General features: G+C 47.1%; 4 protein-coding genes across 4 annotated transcripts; 1 reads left to right on the top strand and 3 right to left on the bottom strand.

Annotated features, from left to right (window-relative positions):
• Nucleotides 1-10,188: 10,188 nt before the first annotated feature.
• Nucleotides 10,189-11,947, top strand: LHYA1_G004357 (uncharacterized protein; the record flags this gene model as incomplete). The annotated part of the gene is made up of 2 exons (XM_031149319.1): nucleotides 10,189-10,494; nucleotides 10,541-11,947. 2 exons carry the CDS (start codon nucleotides 10,189-10,191, stop codon nucleotides 11,945-11,947), a joined length of 1,713 nt encoding a protein of 570 aa, XP_031006511.1.
• A 2,196-nt stretch (nucleotides 11,948-14,143) lies between these two features.
• LHYA1_G004358 (uncharacterized protein) lies at nucleotides 14,144-15,042 on the bottom strand (the record flags this gene model as incomplete). The annotated part of the gene is made up of 4 exons (XM_031149320.1): nucleotides 14,144-14,521; nucleotides 14,571-14,638; nucleotides 14,712-14,748; nucleotides 14,803-15,042. 4 exons carry the CDS (start codon nucleotides 15,040-15,042, stop codon nucleotides 14,144-14,146), a joined length of 723 nt encoding a protein of 240 aa, XP_031006506.1.
• Nucleotides 15,043-16,237: 1,195 nt separating this feature from the next.
• Nucleotides 16,238-16,857, bottom strand: SHB17_2 (Sedoheptulose 1,7-bisphosphatase; the record flags this gene model as incomplete). The annotated part of the gene is made up of 3 exons (XM_031149321.1): nucleotides 16,238-16,411; nucleotides 16,474-16,582; nucleotides 16,673-16,857. The coding sequence occupies 3 exons, from the start codon at nucleotides 16,855-16,857 to the stop codon at nucleotides 16,238-16,240; spliced, it is 468 nt and encodes a 155-aa protein (XP_031006507.1).
• Nucleotides 16,858-17,842: 985 nt separating this feature from the next.
• Nucleotides 17,843-20,279, bottom strand: YEH2 (Sterol esterase; the record flags this gene model as incomplete). Its single annotated transcript, XM_031149322.1, has 2 exons — nucleotides 17,843-20,125; nucleotides 20,271-20,279. 2 exons carry the CDS (start codon nucleotides 20,277-20,279, stop codon nucleotides 17,843-17,845), a joined length of 2,292 nt encoding a protein of 763 aa, XP_031006538.1.
• Nucleotides 20,280-20,494: the final 215 nt, after the last annotated feature.

Genomic DNA, 20,494 nt, shown 5'->3' on the forward strand with positions numbered 1-20,494 from the left:
CTATATGTGGCAATTTGGAGGTCTATATATCTCATGGCTCCCTTCATACAAGTACTCAGCCTGAACAGTTGGCAACTTCACAGAAGAGCCCCTCTCTGATAGTCGAAAACAAGTTCTCCTATCAAACTGGCACCGCTTCCATCATTGATCGTGAACATTCCGAAGCCTGTCAAGAGGTGACAAACTTTGCCATGGACGTTGAGAACAAGTTAGTTGCGATATCCATGCTCTGCTCGCCTTCTTTACCCATATTAGAATACGAGAGGCGGGAGCTTCCTCAAAGTATATCTCTGCATTGAGTAGCCAGCGCTGGTAACAGCAAGCAGCCCATTAGTCCGTTGTAGAGGTCGCAGCTTACTGAGGGGGGAGGGTCTACCTATAGCTACATCCAAATCGGCCTAAGCTTAAGGAAGTTTCATCTATCACCAGGGCCCCTATACTTTGAATTTTTGGCCGACGTTTTCAGGCATATCTCATCCCAAATACTTTGTTCCAGCCCTTGGCCAAGGCTGATTACAAAGTCATCCAGATGAAGTACCGCTGCCACGGCAGTCAGGACAACTCGCCCTCAAACAGTTTATGCTTTATATCCGGTGACTGCGAGTTGTGATTTCGCTCAATTCTTGCGTAGAGTAAATCATTTCTCGTTGCACGTGGAAGATTTCCCTTCAAGCTCTCAACGAACAACGCCTACCCACAGGCCGAAGTAATGACTTTGTTCCTGGAGCGTCTTTTGCAGAAATGACTGGTTGCTCAAAGTCCAATCAAGCATATCCATGTTCATTCGCTCAATGAGACTTGTGCTCATAGCCTCCGTCGAAACTGTTTTTGCTCCTCAAATCTGCTCTGCCTCTTTGGAGGCGGCGAATCATCACCATAAGTGTCAGCTGAAGGTCATCGAACTGAACCATCATGGTCAGAAATTGGTCGCTGGGCTTACGCGGTACCAGATCGGTACTCAAAGCTACTGGTAGCTTTTACGCCGCCTTGGATCTACAGCTCGCATCCCGAGAGCATCTTCAAGCGTCGATAAGCGTGAAGGGTTATCCACAAGGCATTTCCTCGCCTTATTCCTGAGACCCATTGAGACTGGGGCCTTTTCGGAGCCGGCACTCGAAATATAGGGCCACGTCCCTATGATTGGATTACCCAGGACAGGCGGCATTTGGCTTCAGGGCCAATTCTTTGTTCCAGGGATGCGACCCCCCGGTCCTCTTTCAACCATTGCGACTCGGATTGGTTCTTTCGACCCCAGAGCAGACTGTTGCTCATGTGTTGGGCCGCTTTCTGGGTTCAAAGTAAGGGAATAAACTCGCAAGCTCCAGGGTAGATGATGTGGAGCATCTTGCTCTGACTACTCAAGCCAGCCTCGGAATCTCATCAACCACACCAGCGTGTAGTTTGCATAATGAGTGGCCTATTTTGTGCCCTTCTACTTTCGGTGGGCAGTTGACTCCTGCTGCTCAGAAGGAATCTTTTTGTAAAGCACCTACAAGACTTCCCTCTCCCCGTGAAGCAGTTGTATAACTTTACTTTGTCCAACTCCCCCTACGCACCAGTGCGGCACCATCATCAAATGCCTCGGTCTTGCTCCCACCCTGGAGTCCACACCTCAACCCGGTTTGTTGAGGCAATACAAGCATGGCCTGAAAGTCTCACTGCACTGTTCCTATCTATGAGGTTCTCCCTGCAACACCAGGTTACTCTGTCCTTTCCCGAAGCCTTGTCCTTAGAGCGGCTTCAATGTACACTCTTTCCCGTTCACTATCGAAGCCTTCTTCAGATATGTGCCACGGCCGGGAGCGGCAACCCGCATTGAAACAGCGAGATATGTGACATTTACCAGAGTACAAACAGCCGGCTATTGCATGGTAGCTGCGACTCGAAAATAACAAAGGCGTCGAGATACCCCAATCGCTCATTCCAGCGAGTTGTACTTGCTGAACTCCTCAACCACCAATTATTTCGTTTGCTGACGTTCGTACCGGACACGATCCGTGGCTGGTATGATTTCGGGTTTGAATGGTTGTATTGCCAAGTGGTAAATCTAAGACCTTCGCAAGCTGAGCTTGTTGTCTTGAATTCCCATGCCATTATACATGCCAAACGTAATTCGGAATTGGCCATTGGCTGTCACTTTCCCGGCAGGCATGTTTGCCACGCCCATTATAACAGCTGGGCCTATCGGCGGCTGCAATCATGGGACTTGAAAGTTCTAGAAGCACCGTAATTGCGATTGCCTCGGAAGAAGGATAGCAAGTTTCTTCGTTGTGGGGATGGGGTTTGCAGACTTGGTGGTTCCGCAGAATCGATCTGTGGTGCCCTCATTATACCGCAGTTTCGCAGATATCTGACCATTCTTGTTCGATGTTCTGGTTATCTGGTGACTGAGTTTCCCCTAACGTGCGCTGCCAACATGTCCATGTATCTGTATGCTGATTCGTAATCTCTGAAGTCGTATGTTTATCCTGAACGCCGCGTAGTTGCTGGCATAGGTCCTGGCATGCCCTCTATCTCCATCGCCAATATATACATAAGTGTCTTAGATGATTCGAATGTGGAGTGAGGGGAAAGGGTGATGCGGTCGAGTGATTGTCGCATTCTCTGTGATCGTTAGTAAGAGCGCCTATTCCCTAATTGTCACCTGTGGGAGCCGTGTACCTGTTCTTAAAAGTCTCCGTGTTCACTTCCCATTGTCCAATGTAGCATTGTATTAGAACCTCGTTCTCCGGCGTTGTAACTCTGACTCGAGTCTTCACTCCTCCAGAGTGGCGTATGGGTCGAGTGCATTGCTAAGGAGAGGCTTTTCGTTCCGAGTCGTATCAGCGGGAGCTTGACGTCTGCGATTAAAGACTGTTAGCTAGTTCAACCTTCTACTGAGGGGTATATCTGAAGCTGCCTACCCTATGCTGTCGTGTTGTTGTTGTTGAGAAGGTGCTGGAAGAGAAGCGGCAGTAGAAGTCAGCAAACCCGTCGGCCCCAAGTGTGGATCTTTTGGAGGTGAAGCCATACTGGCAGAACTCGAAATTATTATTCGAACACGTCCCCAAATCTCTCCTGGGATATGCTCATATCATTTTTCATGCTATCCTGGAGGCGGAAGGTGAGAACTAGGTCAATATTCATTCTCTATTGTGGACAGAAACCATGCAGTGAGTCAGTTAATGATGAAATTGTCTCCCACAATGAGTGAGTGACCGACTGTCCGTCCGATCGACCGCCCGATCGACCGTCCGTTCATGCCTCAGTAGATGTACGAGTTGTCTTGACGTGTCGTGTCCATGTCCTGGAGCATAGTTCGAAGTGGTGGTGTTGTAAAAGCACTTGCTCGAATTTTACTGGGATAGACAAGCTGTCCACGCATCTACTATCATTGCTACAGAGTATAGTAAGTAGTCTCCCTGTGCCAATGGCAGGGAACCGATCAAGAACAAGATAGATCAAAAGTAAGGCCGTAAAGCAAAGCGTTGAAGCAGAATGTGGTTTGACTTACCCAAGAACCGTTCCCCTGATGATTCCATCACTTCTGCTTTCCACTGCTCCTCATCATACCGGGCCTCCTTTTGACTTCCCTCCATGTGTCCTTGCCTACGTCCTCCTCGTTTATCTCGTGTGTATGTTTGAGTGTAGTAATGTAGGATTGGTTGTTGGTGTTAGTTTTCGATTCGGGAATAAGCATGTGGGTTGCTCCGTGGTCGCAATCGAGGGATCCAAGTCAGAGACCATGTCGTCGCCAGTGTATAGGTATGCTAGCGACCGAAGGCAGGCAGATAGATGGCGGAGTCGAGTGAGTGATCAATATAGCTCGGGACAAAGTGCGTCTGCGATAGCTTGCGTCTTTTGTTGAAAATGTAGGGAATGCAACAGCTCTTGCGTCCAGGATTCCGGAATAGAAACACCTTTAGCCTAGCAATATGCCCTGCCGATTGTCTGTGTTGGAAGATGGCCTGGCTATAGAGATTGTCGACTTGTGCTCGTATCTGAAGGGGCTTCGATCGGTTGGGAGAGGAGCTTCGTTTCAATGTAGAATAGTAAGGCGTAGGAGAAGGTGTCTACTGTTCCGCGGCGTCTTCGAGGGGCTGAGACGATGGGTTGTGTGCTGTGGTCCTTGTCCTTGGGCTGTGGGGATTCGAGAGGGAGGATGTCTCGGGCGGTTGGAGACGTTTCGGGGTGGATTCGAACGGTAAGATTGGGCTGGTGGTCGAAAATGCCAGGACACAGGCTATGAGTTCGTCTTTAGTATCTAGTGTGCTATGGATGGTGTGGCTCTTTGAAGTAGTTAGGCGTTCGAGGAGCAGGAGCTGGTCTTTGAGAGGGGGCCCTGGGGAGGCTTACCTGTTTACCAGTGCTATTTTCCGCAGCCTTGCTTCAGTTTATGATTTCATAGGTTCTTGGGCGCTGTGGTTCGCTGAGAGTTGATTTAATGGTTCTGTGGTATCAGCAGGTTGTCGAATGGGAACTCGGGGGTCTTGTCGATAGTATTTGGGCGTTGGGTCGCCCTTCGGTAAGTATTCTCAGACCAGAATGTCTCTCTCCTCCACTTTGTTTGCCTCCGCATGTCTTTCGAGTACTGATACTGAGGAATCAAGTGGCTTCTGTCGTTGTGCTTCTAGTATTCGTTATGGTGGAAGTGTATTTCCGGATTCCCAGGCCTCGCGAGCGTTGTTTCCCCTTTTCTAGTCTCAGCGAGCGTATTCGGAAGCCTTCTGGAGCGTAGTCTTTCTTTGGCGTCTGTTATAAGAAACGTATGTAGTTTTACTCGTACAAACAGGATTTAGAAGGAGTGTTATTATTGGTGCTGACTTAGTTGAGGGGTTCCTCCCTAGGATTCAGGCATTTGTACTGTCGGTATGCGTTTGGATTTGCTAAAGTCATTCATGGGTGGGCAGGTTACCCGCCTACTGTAGCGGAACTACATACAAGCATCTACCACATCTTGCTTTACACAAGCTCATACAAGTTCTTGATCACCCCCTCCACCCAAAGTAAGCGTGGATCTCGATTTTTTTTTTTGTTTGACCGGGAGGGAGCTTCTGGGAGCTTCTGGCTGACTGCCCTTGACATGTATGATATGCTGCTACCCGTTTATTGCAGCTTGATTAGATGTAATATAATGAAAACAATCATTAGGCACTGGTAATAGTTTGTGGAAGCCGTTTTTTTTTTTCCTGCCATTCTACAATGTCCCAAATATCTGACACATTCCCATGGCTTAGAAGACTTCCTCATATACTATGCGCTATATAACTTAGGTATCAACTGAGTAATCCAATCCATACACCGAAATTTCGGAAGTATCTGCTATCAGACGCTCCATCCTAATCAAACCATTATCAAGTACCGTCGCAAAGCCCTCCATGAGGTCAAATGCTATACTCATATAATATACGCCCTTGATACAATGCTGCCGATTGACCCCAATACTAACAACCCCCCACCCATCTATATATCCATTTCCACAATCAATCAATTCCATTCTCCAAACTCCACTCTACCCTACTTTAATCTGGAACAAACAAACACCATTCCATAGTGTTTCGTATTCTGCGCAGAACCGGCGGGATATGACATGATATGGCACGATGTTGGATTCACGAACAAAGAAAGCAAGCACAAACACACCTGGCATTCCTCGCTTAACTACCCCTTGTCTTACCCCTATTCAAAACTAAGCGGGCTTATTAATATAACTTACCTACGGATTCAGAAGAAGCAAGATAGTTTTAACGTATGGTCTGGTGAAGGGTTTTATATGTAGATATGGTATGTTTGCTTTTATGGGAGTGCGAGGGTCGTTGGGATTGAAGTTCAAACCGGGCCGCATCTCAACCGTTTCTAACCGAGCAACTAAGAAGAATGTAGGAATATCTATCCTTCCTTCCAACTTGTCATAATTGGATTAAATAATAATATGTTCTATATAAAGGCAATGGATGGCCATTGAAATGTAACTTAAACCCGGACTAGCCTTTTCGTAATTCTCGGCCTAAACCTATAAATATAAACCTACCCTAGACTTTCAAGTAAGTTACTATAGTGAAAACAAAAATAGTAAGAAGTCAAGATTACTACAATCACAGTAACAGCGTGAAGCAGATTAAAACTATATACCGCTAGCATACTCGTAAGAAGATGTCTTAGTATCAGTATCGGTACAGTATCGGTATCGGTATTCCTCTTATTTAGAAAACTAAGAACCTTCCTTCCTACCTTACCTACCTACTCTCGCTCTTCCTCCTCGGAGGCTCGCTTACCTCCCTCCCTACCTACCTGCCATCCCGTATAGGTAAATCCGCGATCCCCACCACCGTACATTACAAAATACGCTACAGTAGCGCCCCTTTCCCCATCGCCTCGAAAGGACGGACCCGACGGGTGTCTGCGGAACGCTGCGTACGTGCGTCAGCGAATAAAATCCAAGATGATGCACTTTTAGGTAAAGTAGGTAAATGGAAATGGAAATGAATTGTGCAATTCTGAATCCCTTTGTATCTTGAGAGAGTACCATGGGTAGAGATTCGAAACACATCGACGTATGAAGATAAGATTATCCGAATGAAAGCTAGAGAGAGCTGTTGAAATGATAGATAGATTGATGATACGTCTATGAATTGGTAGAGTGGAGTAGAGGTAAGTAGAGAAATGTTAGATGGAGAATCGTAAGATTATACTTTCTACTTTTATGAGATTTGTAGTCATGTGTGTGAGTTACTTCAGGATGTGGGAGGTAAGGTTGTAGTATGTGGTAATATTGTCATTATCCATTACTATCTCTCCTACACCTTCAAGGCATTGGTCAAAACCCAGAGAGATAGATCATAAGTCGTCGCCTCCCAAAGAACGCCCATGCCGTCCATCCACCCGCCAAAACTGCTAAGATAAAGCAAAATAGGTATCAAGGTTTTAGAAATCGTAGCAACACCAAACGCCATCCCACACTCCCAATTAAACCAATAGAGAGGACTCCAAAAATCAGACGCCAAATTCCCATACATCAAAAATCACAAATCCTTCCTCTCACGCTTCCGCAGCATAAACGAAGGCTTCTGACCCGCCTCGTTCAGTTTCTTGAAAATCATCAACGGCTTCTCGTCTAATCCCAACGGTCTCTGTACATCCGCACCCCCGGACTCAGATGCGTAACTTATATATAGGGAGTAGTTTTCGCTGGGTCCGTCGATATTGTATTTCTGCAGGGCCGCGGGGAGTATTTCCGAGGTCGGATCGTCGATGCCTACGCGAAAGGATTTGAAGATTGTTTCCATTTTTTGGGTGCCTGGGGTCGTGGGGGTTGAGCCGTGGCGTTTGAGGTCGGATGACGATGATGATGATGATGATGATGATGAGGATTTTTGAGCGGAGTGTGATTGTGCTCGTTTGAGATTGGTGGTGGTGGTGGTGGTAGGGTTTTCAATGGAGGGTTGGTGTGATGATGGTGCTGTTTGGGAGCGAGTGCGTGATCGTGATCGTGAATCGTGGACTGGAGCTAGAGTTTGAGTAGACGTGCTTGGTGATTTCTCCACTAGTACGGGATACCGCTTTTCCATCTCAGCCACCAAGTTGCCGACGAGGTCTTGGAACCGCGGCTCGGGGAAGGAGCCGAACTTCTTTCGTGCTTGGTTTCGTTTTGGGTGAAAGCTTGGGGTTTCAGGTAGGTGATCTGGGGAGCCTAGAAGTGCTTTTCGACGGATTAATTCGTCATGTACATCGTTTATCAACTCTTCGACTTGAGATTCTGATAATATGGCGAGCTTTTCCCGTGGCTTTCGAAGGGTATTTGCATTTTCTGGATGCTCGGCCAGATAGCTCTTCATAGCAGTCATATGTTTTCTGAGTACAGCAGATAACGGTGCAACCGAGGGTGAAGTCTGACGCAAAGTCATCGTCCGGGAAGGCTCTGTTGCGCTCCTTGTAGGTCTTGGTCGTAAAATAGTGGTGTATGGTGGTGGATTTTCATCTGGTACAGCAGGGAGATCCAGAGGTCCTTTCGGCGGAGGAGTGATGACTCCCGCAGCTTTTGAAATACTTTCAAGCCCATCGATGAGGCTCTTCAGGGCCTTGATCTTTTCTTCGAATTTCCTTGCATCGACACTAGCCCATTTGGCAATGGCGAGGAATGATTTCTGCTTTTGGTTTTCTAGCATGCGCTCCTGGAGAACGGTTTTGGTTGGTGAAGTGACAAATAAAGAACTAAAAGATTTCCAGGAACGTGAGTGCTTGGAGTTTTCGGAATCTCCTCTCGGGTCAGGTGACGAAGGTTGTAAATCATATTTCCTTCGAAGATTCTCAATCTCAGATAATACATAGGCGATGCTGTGAATTGTCTGAGTGATGGTTTTCTCAACATCTGGCCGTTTGAATGCCCGATTCAGCGGACGAGCGCTTTCTTCCACATCCAGTCCGACCTGTGACGTGTCAATACGGGGCCAAGGTATACAAAGTGGCACAAGGAGGTAAGCTTACCGATTCTCCCCAGAGACGAACTCGCAAAGACTGGATTGAAAGCTCAGTACATAACAATTCATACTCTGATCCAAATTCCTGGGATGCTAAGATCGACTTGAGACTGTCGCAACAGCCCAACAATACAGCTGCAATCGAAGCCATGACACGTGACTGTAGCTTTGTAGCGGTGCAATTGGTGAAGTTATGCGAGCTGACGATCAATGGAAACAAATGGCTGGAACATGTGTGTTACAAGTACCTAGGTAGTGATGGGATATATAAGAAGCAAATTATAGGAGTTGAGGTCGAGACACTGCTTGTATCAAAGGTCCAAGGCTGAGCAAGCACGAAGGAAGGATGAAATGATGGAGGGAGAAGTCGACAGATTAAGGTAAGCACGGGCACGGTGACACTTGAGGCTCAAGGAAAGGAAACTTGTTTGCCGCGAAGGTGAAACGAAACACAAATGGAAACACAGGTAGATGATTGGTGGACTCGCCATACACCAACTATCACCAACTTTGTTTGCTGTTGGCAGCGTTACCATGTGTGATTGGGCGGCATGGGGGAGAGAGGGGGCTGGAACTAACCTGGACACCTTGAAACATTCCCGGCTCTGCGAACACATCGTGAAAAGTAGCTCGATTAATCAAGTCCTGTAAGGAACCGAGCTGCGGGAATAGGGGCAAGGTGTAGGCGAAGATGATGGGAAGTTGGTATTTTTCAATAGTAATGCAAGTACCAAAAGGCAGAAGGTTTTAGTCGTGGCATGATTTGAATAAAGTTCCTTTCCCCATCGTATGAGAGAGTAAGAATGGGGTGCTTTTCTGTGGTTTACAGAGTATCAACGACCTCTTTTCATCATGTGTCCATGTGTATATCTCCATGTGTCCATCTATCCATGTGTCCATCTCTCCCCCTTTACCATGCTGAAAGATACCTCTCTCTCTCCATTGAACATCTTAGCACGCGCATCCAAGCTGAAACATGGCCTCTAATTTTGGCAGCAGTGGCGCGTTCTGAAACCAAACGGGCCCTGGACAGGGTCGTTGCTAGCCTAAAGGAGCATAACCAGGTGCGGCAGATCATCCAGACCTCGTAGCCAGGTACGTAGACAAAACACCACCGCTTCTGTCTACGGTCCTCTACGATACTCCGGAATCCCTACAGCACGAAGACTTGTAAACTTCCAAGATTGCAGTTTGGAGGAGATTGCTCACTGCTCCTTGTGATGTGCCCCTTAAAGGGTGCATCTTAAGATCCTCGCCAGGGGGTGTGGTGGGTGTTGAGCAGATACAAAACAAATACAACACGAAGGCTTAAAATAAGGAACTGATATATCCCTCAATTGATATACCAATTCCAAAGCAAGACAAAGGAACAGTTAATGTCGATTTAATCATAATCTAATTATACCATTAGAGAAACTTCTATACAACACTCCTCTCCACTCCACTCCACTCACTCACTCCACCCACTCCACCCACTGTTGCCCGGCGGATCAAATAGAATCGCTTCTCACCGCGTAGAAAGTCGCGACGCTGTAAACACCACTTTCGCTTCTGCAACAGCCGTCCCTCCCTGACTCCCCTCCCATTTCCCACCACCACCACCACTCTGTCTAATCCCCAAGACACGGCATCTGTCAATTTGCGCGCAGACAAGAAGAAGAACCAGATCTGTCTCCCACTTGCATCTGCATCCATCGCGCATACTCTGTACTCCCACACAACAACGAACACTATGGCGCTCCAGGCCGCATACAAGCAGTTTTTAACTACGCCAAACGCATCCTTCCTCGCCAGCGACGCGTCTCTGCACTACATTACCACTCTCACCACCCTGCACGGCTCCGCAGAGATTATCAAATACCTCAATGGACAGAGCCATGAGCTCAAGAAAGAGGAGAAGTTCCTCGATGTGGTAGAAGGCCCAGACTCTCTAGCTGTAGAGGTCCACACCACTGTGGAATTCCAGACCGGAGGTGGTGCATATCTGCCCAGCCTAGATGACAACTTCCTCGCGGATCGCATTGTCACCTTGCCAATCGTATGTTTTGTATCCCTTGTCAAAAACAGACTGCTAACCTCTGTAGATTCACATCGTCAGCTTCGATGCAAACGACAAGATCCAGCAAATCCGACAGAGCTGGGACCAGGGATCGCTTCTCAAATTGATCGATGTTATTGGCAAGACTGGGCGCAACTGGCCAATTCGCGATGGAAAGGACCAAATCAACTTGATCGTATCAAGTGTTAAGTCGACTGGCAAACCTTCCTCGGGATCTACTTCGAATGCTGCCGATGCTGCCCGTTCCTCCCGCGCCAACTCTACGAACGTTACCCGCGATCCTCATGCATCTTTATCTCTCTTTGGGCCACGCGAAAAGGCTGCCGGTGCCGAGACCCGCCCAGCAGCTATTGCTCGCGCTTCTTCAGCAAAGCCAGCACAGCGGAATTACCATGACTTGTTCGTCGGCAATGAATCAGACCAATCTCCAACTGAACCTACCAGACCTACTGCCCGCGAACGTGCCGAGTCCCCCTCTAGAAACGGCGGCGTCAGGGGCAAGGGCGGTGCAGGAGCAGGAAAAAACTATGGGCCTTCGCGCTTGTTCGATACTGAGGAGCTTGACGAGGCTGATCTCGTCCGACCATCCCCCATGAAAGAGACAAATTCTAAGAAGTATGAGCACTTTGACTTTGGTGAAAATCATGATGCTCCTGCTCGTAAGGAGAAGACGAGCAAGCACGGAACTCAGTGGGGCTTTGATGATTTCAACACCCCTGCGAAGGCTGTCCCTGGCAAAGTTCAGCGCGCCAACGAGGTCCGACACTGGGGCAATGAGGACGATGAACTTGTTGATAGCCCAGTCAAGCACCCAAAGGTGGACAAGCCAAGGAAGGACGCCCAGGCCCATTTTGAGTTCAAGGACGATGGTACTCCAGAGGCCGGGCGTCGCATTATTGGTCGACCCCGTGGGCAAGGCCATAACGACGGTATGGGTCTCTATAGGAACAACGTTTATGATGATGAGACTGGTGGACAGGCTGGAGGTGATGAGCCGCATAAATTCAGACCCATTGCGAATGTAGTTGATCGCCGCAAGGACTTTGACTCCCACTGGGAGATGAAAGATGATTCTCCATCAGCGAAACCTGCACCTCAGCGTATCTCTGAAGACAGAGCCAAGGCAGTCAAGATGATGGAACCCAATTGGATCGCAGGTGATAAATCCCCAGATCAGAAGGAGAATATGCCACCTACTGCCAAGGCTCCACTTTCCGACGCGACCAATGCCATGAGTCACAGAAACGATGAGCACAAAGGAATCGCCACGGGTGGTAATGGAATGGGTGGCAAGAAGGGTGTTGGTCGTCAATGGGGCTTCGGTGATGATAGCGATGGTGAGGAGGCCGAACACAACAAACCCAACAAATTTCGAACCGGCAAGCAGGGAGGCAAGAACCAAGTGACTGGTGGTGATTTCTGGGATTTTTAAATGCAGACCGATCACCTGCATGATTGGCTTGCTTAATGCCTAATGAGTACGAGCGAATGAGTTTATGATAAGCATGCACGGGTGCTTTTCTTGTTGTTTTATTAACGCATGACATGCGATGTTTTTCCTTACAGAGTATTACTGGACTTGATTTTTTCTTTTTGAATTTGAATTTGAAAGAGAGGCCGTTGATAGTCGTTGGGTGGGAGGCATGTTTTGAGAGACTCGGAGAGAGAAAGGGAGGGAGTTGGTATTCTGGGTGGTAGGTGTTGTGGTGGATGGTGGATGTACGTTATTATAGCAGCCGACAGGACAGGGACATGATACCGAATAAAAATGTCACTTGGTGTATCACCTCACTCACCTCTACTTTACTTTGCATTGGCTCTTGTTGACTTGTACGTGAATTGATTTACTTCATTCTCTCCGCTGCTTTTCTTCTCAACCGAAACCCACTCCCCTCTTTTTTCACCTACAAAAAGTCCGCAATCATTTGCTTCCCATTCAAATCCTTTATCGTCCCTTAGGTCCCGTCGTCTCTTATTTCTACTTCCAACCCATCGAAAACGAATCTACCGAATCTCCCCACAATCAGGACACTCAACATGTCCACACATAGGACATGTCTTATCAGGATTCGGATTCGAATTATCACACTACCAACACAATGTTTTAATTAGCCTCATGAGTCATGTCCCTCTAATCTACAAAGTGAGAATATCATATCTTACATTGCAACATTCCCAATCCCAATCCATACCCTCGGCGTCTGTCTTTTGCGAAAGGGCGACGGTATGCATACGGAAGATGATGTGTATCTTTTGTTTTACGTTATTGTAATTCGTATTGGTGTGTTTGCGACAAGGCCGTCCTTTTGCGGGGGGGTGGGGACAAGGGGACTTGGGAAGGCTTTATATGGAATGTACTCGGAGTGATCAAAGAGGTGGCGATGAAGAATTGAAATAAGCTGCTTCTGGAGAATGACGCCAGAATTATGCAGATGGGAGAAAATAAAATACTCGCGGAAATGTAGGAGGCTCTTTGGAAGTTTTGATTTATTTTGGTATATACGCATGCACCATTAGATTTTAGGTACTGTATATACTTCGGCAAATGTAATGAATAGAAGCTCGAATCCATCAGATGCCTGGATATTTCAATGCACTATTAGGTATTCCGAAGCCGGGATTCTACGTTCGGTCCCTTTGTCTATATTTCCGCATGGCGCGTTAAGCATATGCATCTAGCACAAAGCAATATAGTATACGGAAGGGCTATGTCATGAACCATGGTTTCTTTGTTCTCCATCAGGGAATTGGCCAGCAATGAACTTTCCTCGGAGGCTGTTGGTTTTTGTATTAACTCCTACTTTCTGCGGCAGCTGTAAAACATCATTCCCATTAAAAGTTCCTAATATATTCTCTGACAATTACATGAATCAATAAATCGAAGAGCATCTGGTAGAATACGTTAAGTCAAAGAACAAAGCGGGTAACCGAAGTGTAAAGTTTTATAATATTCCTTTTCGAATAGAGCTGGTTTCAAGGATGAGGATTCCCTTGGAATACATTTGAGTTCCTGAATAATTACCCGAAATCAGAAGTGACGTGAAGCTATTATAAAGCTGTACAGGGATCTGATTCTAATGAATATACACTTGAATTTACCAGATATTTGCACGATGGTCTGCTCTAACATTCTCGTCAAAGGTTGTGCTGTTCTCGACCCGGCTTGCATGTATCGGTTTATGGTTCCTAGGTTCCACAAAGTTTTCTTGACTAAGCAACTCTACCCCATTATTATTACTCCAAGGTCTTGATTCTTGATGAAAGCCGATTCGATTTCTCCAGCTAGCGCTAAAGCTGGTGTTACTTGGGGTAGATCGTTTGGAGCCGAAAGCTCGGGGGAAATATTTGACAAGGAGTGGCCGGAGGGTCATGATGGAGGAGCAGATTATGGCTGCGTAGACCTCAAATACGGACCATATGACTGGGTCCACATTAACCCCTGGTCTTGGATCAGTGATCTGGGGTGTTTTCTGATGCAAGAAGGAGTTTGGAATGCTTACAAGTTGCGTCAAGTGAGTGCAAATGGAACCAAACTAGCCACTTCAACCTATATATACTAGTAACGCAGGCACTGTAACATAATCAGCACTCCCCTAGGAAACTATCTTATTGAGGCATCTGTGGGTACTCACAACGATCCTATGGCAAACATGAAGGCTAAAGCAATTCTCTTCCGCAGAGATAGATTCAAACCCTTCAGTAACGGGAGCGGGAAAAACATAATCAAGAAATCCTCTACAATCGCAATAGTAGCTCCGCTAAATACGATGCCTTTTGAATTGATGCACTTGGCATCCACAGTCAGATCCCAGGCAGCGCGCACAGGTGAGCATTGAAATATTACCCCCAAGGTGAAGCTCAGACCTCCACAACTGACTGCTGCAATGGCAATCTTTACTAAAAGGCGAAACTTTTTATTGGGAAATATTCGTAGGTAGAAAAGAAGAATGGAGATTTTAGGAAGCGTGATACAGAAAGCGTAGAGGATTGCAGAAACGTAAGAAAGCTGCTTCGAATTAGTATAGACACGCACTAGCTGTCATATGTTTACTTACCTGCTGTAGAATAAGGATGTTCTCAGGCGGAACGTTCCACAAGTGGTCTCCAAATCCCTTGGTAGCAACTAGGGATTGTTAGCGCTGCCCTCAGACAGTGCCTAAACGCTAGAACCTTCAGCCCAATTAGTTTATACTTACTGTATAATGGGATACCAGACAAGGGTATTAGGAGCACCTAGATTGTAGTCAACTCTCAGCTGCTAGCAATTCGGGCCAAAGGGGGACTTACGCCTGCAATCAACATAATCCCATCATCCCACCAGAATTTCGTCACTAGGTACCGTGAAAGACCCTGTAATATAATAAACGGGGACGTGACCGCCGTTATGATTGATATGAATCGTATGATTTCTGTTCTTCGGGAGGGCTGTGGAATGCCACCACAGATCAAGTTCTGATTAACTTGTGCAGATACTATGATTTGGAAGTCAGCCAGCATACAGCACTTCCAAGATTGGAATCTAAACATACTTATCTGCTCGGTATAATTACATTTTACGATAATGCACACGAATAACTCGCTCTGCAGCGTAGTATTCGTACACATGCAATTCTGAAGATTTGTGAGGGGACAGTTCGCAGCGGCAAGCCGAGTCGTGGAACATGAAAGCTAGCCTATTAGTTTGTACTCAGAGTACTCATTGATGATTAATAACCGACCGTGCAAGCAGGAAGTTCCGATAGGACACTAAGGTTTAATGCTGCCTGTGTAAGTGTAAAGAGAGCTGTAACAGCTAGACCAAACCCAAATAGCATACTGGGGGATGAAGAGGTAGACTTGTGTAACTTTACCTTAAGGTTTCTCAAGATAACAGAGGAAATCAGCGTGTGGGGTATAAAAGTACATTAAACAGAGCATCCGCTGGCGGACAGCCACTTGGTTGCACAGCAGTTAATTAAGAACAGATTGAAAGATCATCATGTGCGAAAGCTCATGGAAGGCTGTGTGGGTGCAGAACTGTCGAAAAACATGTATGCAAGCGGCGCCTGCATGCATGGAGAGTGGAAAAGGAGGAGGCACGAAACGACCAAAACCTATCGGTTTTCGTGTGAAACTATTCATATGCAATATATCCAGAATTCCGTAGAGTCAGTGGAAACAGAACTTGCCATGCCTAGTTTTGTATATCTCAACGGGTACGCCTGATATTGACGCCTATCGTCCAGGTTACACATATATTCTTGCGCGTGATGAGATGTTATCGTCCGGAATTGGAATATCTCTAGTTCTCATGTATTTACACCCTTCTGATTATGGATCCACCAATACTTATATTGTTCAATGACCAGTAAAGTAAAATCTCTACCTGTTTCGCACTTTGCCGGACCTCTTCTTCTGGGGAAGATTGTCGTGCTTTTGGCATATTTAGCCGAAAAGTTCTCAATACTACCCTCGACGTGGGCCAATCGAATTATCTGACTGCACTTAGATGGTCACATCTGGCGGCTTGGTTTCTTTCACCATATGTGGTCTAACACGGACGAGGTTGATTGGCAAGGCCAAATCGCTACCGCTTGTCCTGACACCCCTCATTTTGATGTGCCTCAAGCAGGATCCAGTAAATAGAGACATGGCAGCATATCAGATTAGCAAGGATAGAGGCTAATTCAAGAATAACAAGTGATATGTGTACCAGCTCCCGAGAGCCTCAAAATATATCAGACTACTTTGCCTGAGGAAAGGCCATGCCAACTAGAATAGCAGGATCCTTGACATTATGGTGAGCATAACTCAAGATACCAATGGCACCTAGCTCCATCATCATTATAAATGGGAAGTCCATGGCGTAAAGAAGCCACCTCTTGGTAAATGCGCGTAGGATATGACCGTGAGCGACCTATAGAACTCAGTCTTATTAGATATGTGAAATGAAATGTAAGGAAGAAATTGCGCTCTTACAATCAGGACATTTGAAGACTGTCTGCTTTTGCCGTCTATGTGTGGAATTTGCATTTTACATATTTCCCCGATGAGTCTATCGAGACGCTGTTGCACTGCTTCGGCTGACCTAGATTGAGCAGAGCATATTAGAAAGTTCTTGTTGAGCATATGCAACATCGAAGCTTCACTTGCTAACAAGCGGGTACGTTCAACTCACTCCCCGCCCACACAACCCTGCGTCCAAATATCCCATTTAGGCAAACCCCTCTTTTCTCTGTTTTCATGTATCTCATTCGGCTTCAAACCCTCGTAATCTCCACAATCCCACTCCGTGATATCCTCCATGACAGTGACTTTCCCCTCCTTCTCCAAGCGCTCTTTTTGCGATGGTCCCAGCAACATCTCTAACGTATCAACAGCACGTTATCCGGGTTTTAGAACATTCCAAACTTCAATCAAATACTAGAGCTGCAACCAGACTACCATACATAGTATACCGTTCATAGCTAATGAATACAACCTTTATTGACCTAATGGAGTCAGATGAAGTTGGGTAATCTTGAAGGATCAAAAAGCCGTTTATGGCCAATGCAACCTTTCATTGACCTAATAAACTCAGATAACGATAAAATTATCTTAAAGCGTTGGATTCAGAATCATAGCTTATACTTTGCTTCTGTTGTCAACCTCCACTTGCTGTCAACTTCGCATATGTAGTCCCTGACCCCCTCCCCCACTACAAAAAGCAGCTTGCTCCTGAATTTTTATCATGGAGGGGAAAGCTAAACCGACATTTCCACACTTCAAAAAGCGTACAAGTTAAACATTCTCCTCCCCTCCTCTCATACGTCCTATGTACCATCATTGTCTTTCATACTTAGCTCCTAAAGAAAAAAAGGAGGGGCATGAACAGGGGTTACTGCATATATATAGCAGTAAGCGAGAAGTGTTAAGTGCAGTGCGTCGAGGTAGAGTGGATTTTGGATTTTGGATTTCGTGGATAGAGTAGGTGAAATAAATAGCGCACCGTGACGACTGAAAGAAAGGTAGAAGAAGAGCGACCGGGTGAGCGCGATTCACAAAGTACCTAGGGAGGGAGTAAGGAACGGATGTGAATAGTACATACAAGTCAAGGAATATTGACTGATTCGCTGACTCCACTTGGGTGGAGTCTGTAAGTTGAATCGCTAGAAAGACTCAGTCGGTTGAGGAATGCTTGATATGATCTGTATTGCATGTCCCTTGTAGGACTGTTATATCTATTCTAAAGTTATATATAGCATGTACGTAATATGTTCTGTTTCCCCTACCAACTCCCGCTTGCTCATGCATGTATTTCCATCCAAAAATCCAACCAACCAAGACGCCAGAACGGGAAATGACTATGCTACGCCCCCAAATCCGTCTCGCTAGCGCTACTACTTAGCCCCTCAGCCTCTTTTATATCATCGTTAGCCTTCCGCTCATTCTTCGGATCAATCCACACCTCAACCTCCTCACAGCCCCTCGGAACTCGAACCTTGTCTCTCACATCACACGTCTTCCATAGAGTATCTTTGACCTCACGTCCAACTTTCTCTATAGAATCCATGGCCCAGATGACATCGAGATGTTCATACTCCTCAATGACCTTGGAATGCACAACCCTGACATGCGGCTCGCGCCCCCTGTCAAAACGCCGTAATAACCTGCGCCCATCAACGAGATCATCCGACCCAGCAACCCACAGCGCAAACGGCGGGACTTGCTCATTATACCAAGCCGTCGCGCCCTTTTTCCTCTTCTCATGCCTCGCCTTCTCGTGCGAATGCCTAGGCAGCGGAGGATGTTCCTCGCCCGCCTGATTCGCATGATAGTCCTCCAACTCATCCTCTCGCTCCTCATCCCGAATCTCGTCCTTGGTCGCAAGAATACATTTCTGCTTCGCGAAGCACTCTCGGCCCAACCACCACCGCATACTTTCAGCCGATACGTAGACGGGAGCGAATTGGAACATGCGGTCTCGGAGATCCCGTTCCCAGCGGTCGTCGGACCAGTTGAAGAGGAATGAGAAGACGCGGTAGCCCATTGCTCCGTAGAGGTTTCCGGGCAGCAGGGCGTGCATGGTCATCATAAAGGGGATGAAGGCGTGTATTCCGAATACTATACGAAACATTGCGGGTGAAATGATGCGCATGAATTTGAAATACGCTTTTCCTATTAACGGACCAGCATACGCAGCAGGAGCTAGGGCGCAGAAGACAGTAAGTTTCTCGCCTAGCTCTGGACGTTGTTCTTTTGCTAGTGCGACGAGGGTCTGCGTCGTGCCTTGAGAATGTGCGATGAGGCCCAGTTTTTGGAAGCCTGTTTCGGCGAGGACGCGTGATGTGAGAGCGGGGAGGTCCATGACACCCATTTGACGGATGTTCCAGGCCCACATTCGAGGGTCGGAGTAGGATAGGAGAGTGTGTTCTGGCTTGAAGCCACAGCGATTATTGCCGAGCCAGACATCGTAGCCCGCTTTGCAGAGATAGAAGGCTAGAGAATCATCGTCGTTGGTGCAGTAGGCTCCCGAGGATTGTAGGAGACCGTGGATCATTAGAATTGGGAATTTGGGTTTCTGCGGAGAGCCACCAGGGCGTGAAGGTCCTGCATCTATAAAGATGTCTGGGCCTCGTGCTGCTCGTTCAGCCTCGGTCATTGGCGTGAACTCTTGAGGGTTGTAGACATGCCACAGCGTGATAATGAAGCCATCTTCAGTTTGCACTTTGAATTCCTCAACGTCCAGTCCGACTCTCCTAGCATAATACCCAGCATCACAGATCAGAGGATCCTTTCCCCCTTCCGTTGGTATGAATTCTCCTTGCGCAGCCTCATCCTCGTTATCATCATCCATTTTCGTAGTGGATCTCCGCCTCGACCTCTCCTTCTTCCACACTTTCTCCTGCTCCTTCCTTATCGTTCTCCGCCTCTTCTCTTCTTCATTGAAAGGCCGTGAGGCGTCCGGGTCTCGAAATGTAACACGCTTCCAAATATGTCTGAACATTAGGGGTATGCTAGTAAATGCCGAGCCCAAAACAATAATGCCGAGAAAGGCCAGGGAGAGGAAAAATGAAGATGTGCGAAAGACCATGCATTGTATCTGTCGAGTTATGGAAGAGGGCCCGTAGAGCGGGAGAGGTGGGAAGAGAGGATGTGTCCGCGAAGGGGGCATTGATCTGCGCAGCGAACCTTCCTGGGACTTCTGTATCGTGCCATGTTGTTTGGGCGATTCCGCTCCTGAGTTCTCACTCTGTCCGGGGGAAGTGTCTACCAATGCCTCCCCTTTAAGAGCATGCCCCGACACCCCATCGACTTGGTCCTTGAGGGAATTGAGTTTCGCAGCCTCTGCCAGCGGAACCCCAGGTAGTCTGCCGCCATCGCCCGTTATTATTATAGGATCATGGGGTGTAACAAATTCGGCCTGGATGGCGGTGGCACAACCGCTGGGGTCGTGTTCGTAGGACAGCTTGTCGGCTTGGTGGGCGTATTGCACTGCAGCATTGGCGGTGAGACGGTCTGTCACGGGGGTCCCCGAACTCTGGATGTCTCCCATTGCGAAGCGAAGTGGTGCGAAGTGGTGCGAAGTGATGATGCGATGCGATGCGATGGGGGGGATCGCAACAATGTAGGGAAATCTAATATAGCATACCTGTAGTGGCAAGGGAAGCAGCGAATAACTACAATGTCTGAAAAGTTGCAGCGGACATGTATGTACAGGTAGAAATGTTAGAATTGAAGTTATATAGAAAGAAATAGACAACCAAATGTACAAGATATTGTAGGAGCCCACACACCAGATGCATGGCGATACTGTAGTAAGATCCTGGTTCAGCTGAAAAGACCGAAAAGCAGGACGGGGGACATCTCCAAGACTTGTGATTGGTTGTTTCTGTTTCACCGTTCATTGGTACGGTAGATTCCGAGATCCCTATATGTAGATACGGTACCTAGCCAGATAGCATGTGAAAATCAAATCTAAAGAATTTGACGTGTTAGTAGGCACGTGATAGTGTTTACT

This window comes from Lachnellula hyalina, assembly GCF_007821495.1.
Source record: "Lachnellula hyalina strain CBS 185.66 chromosome Unknown contig00043, whole genome shotgun sequence".
Lineage (NCBI taxonomy): Eukaryota > Fungi > Ascomycota > Leotiomycetes > Helotiales > Lachnaceae > Lachnellula > Lachnellula hyalina.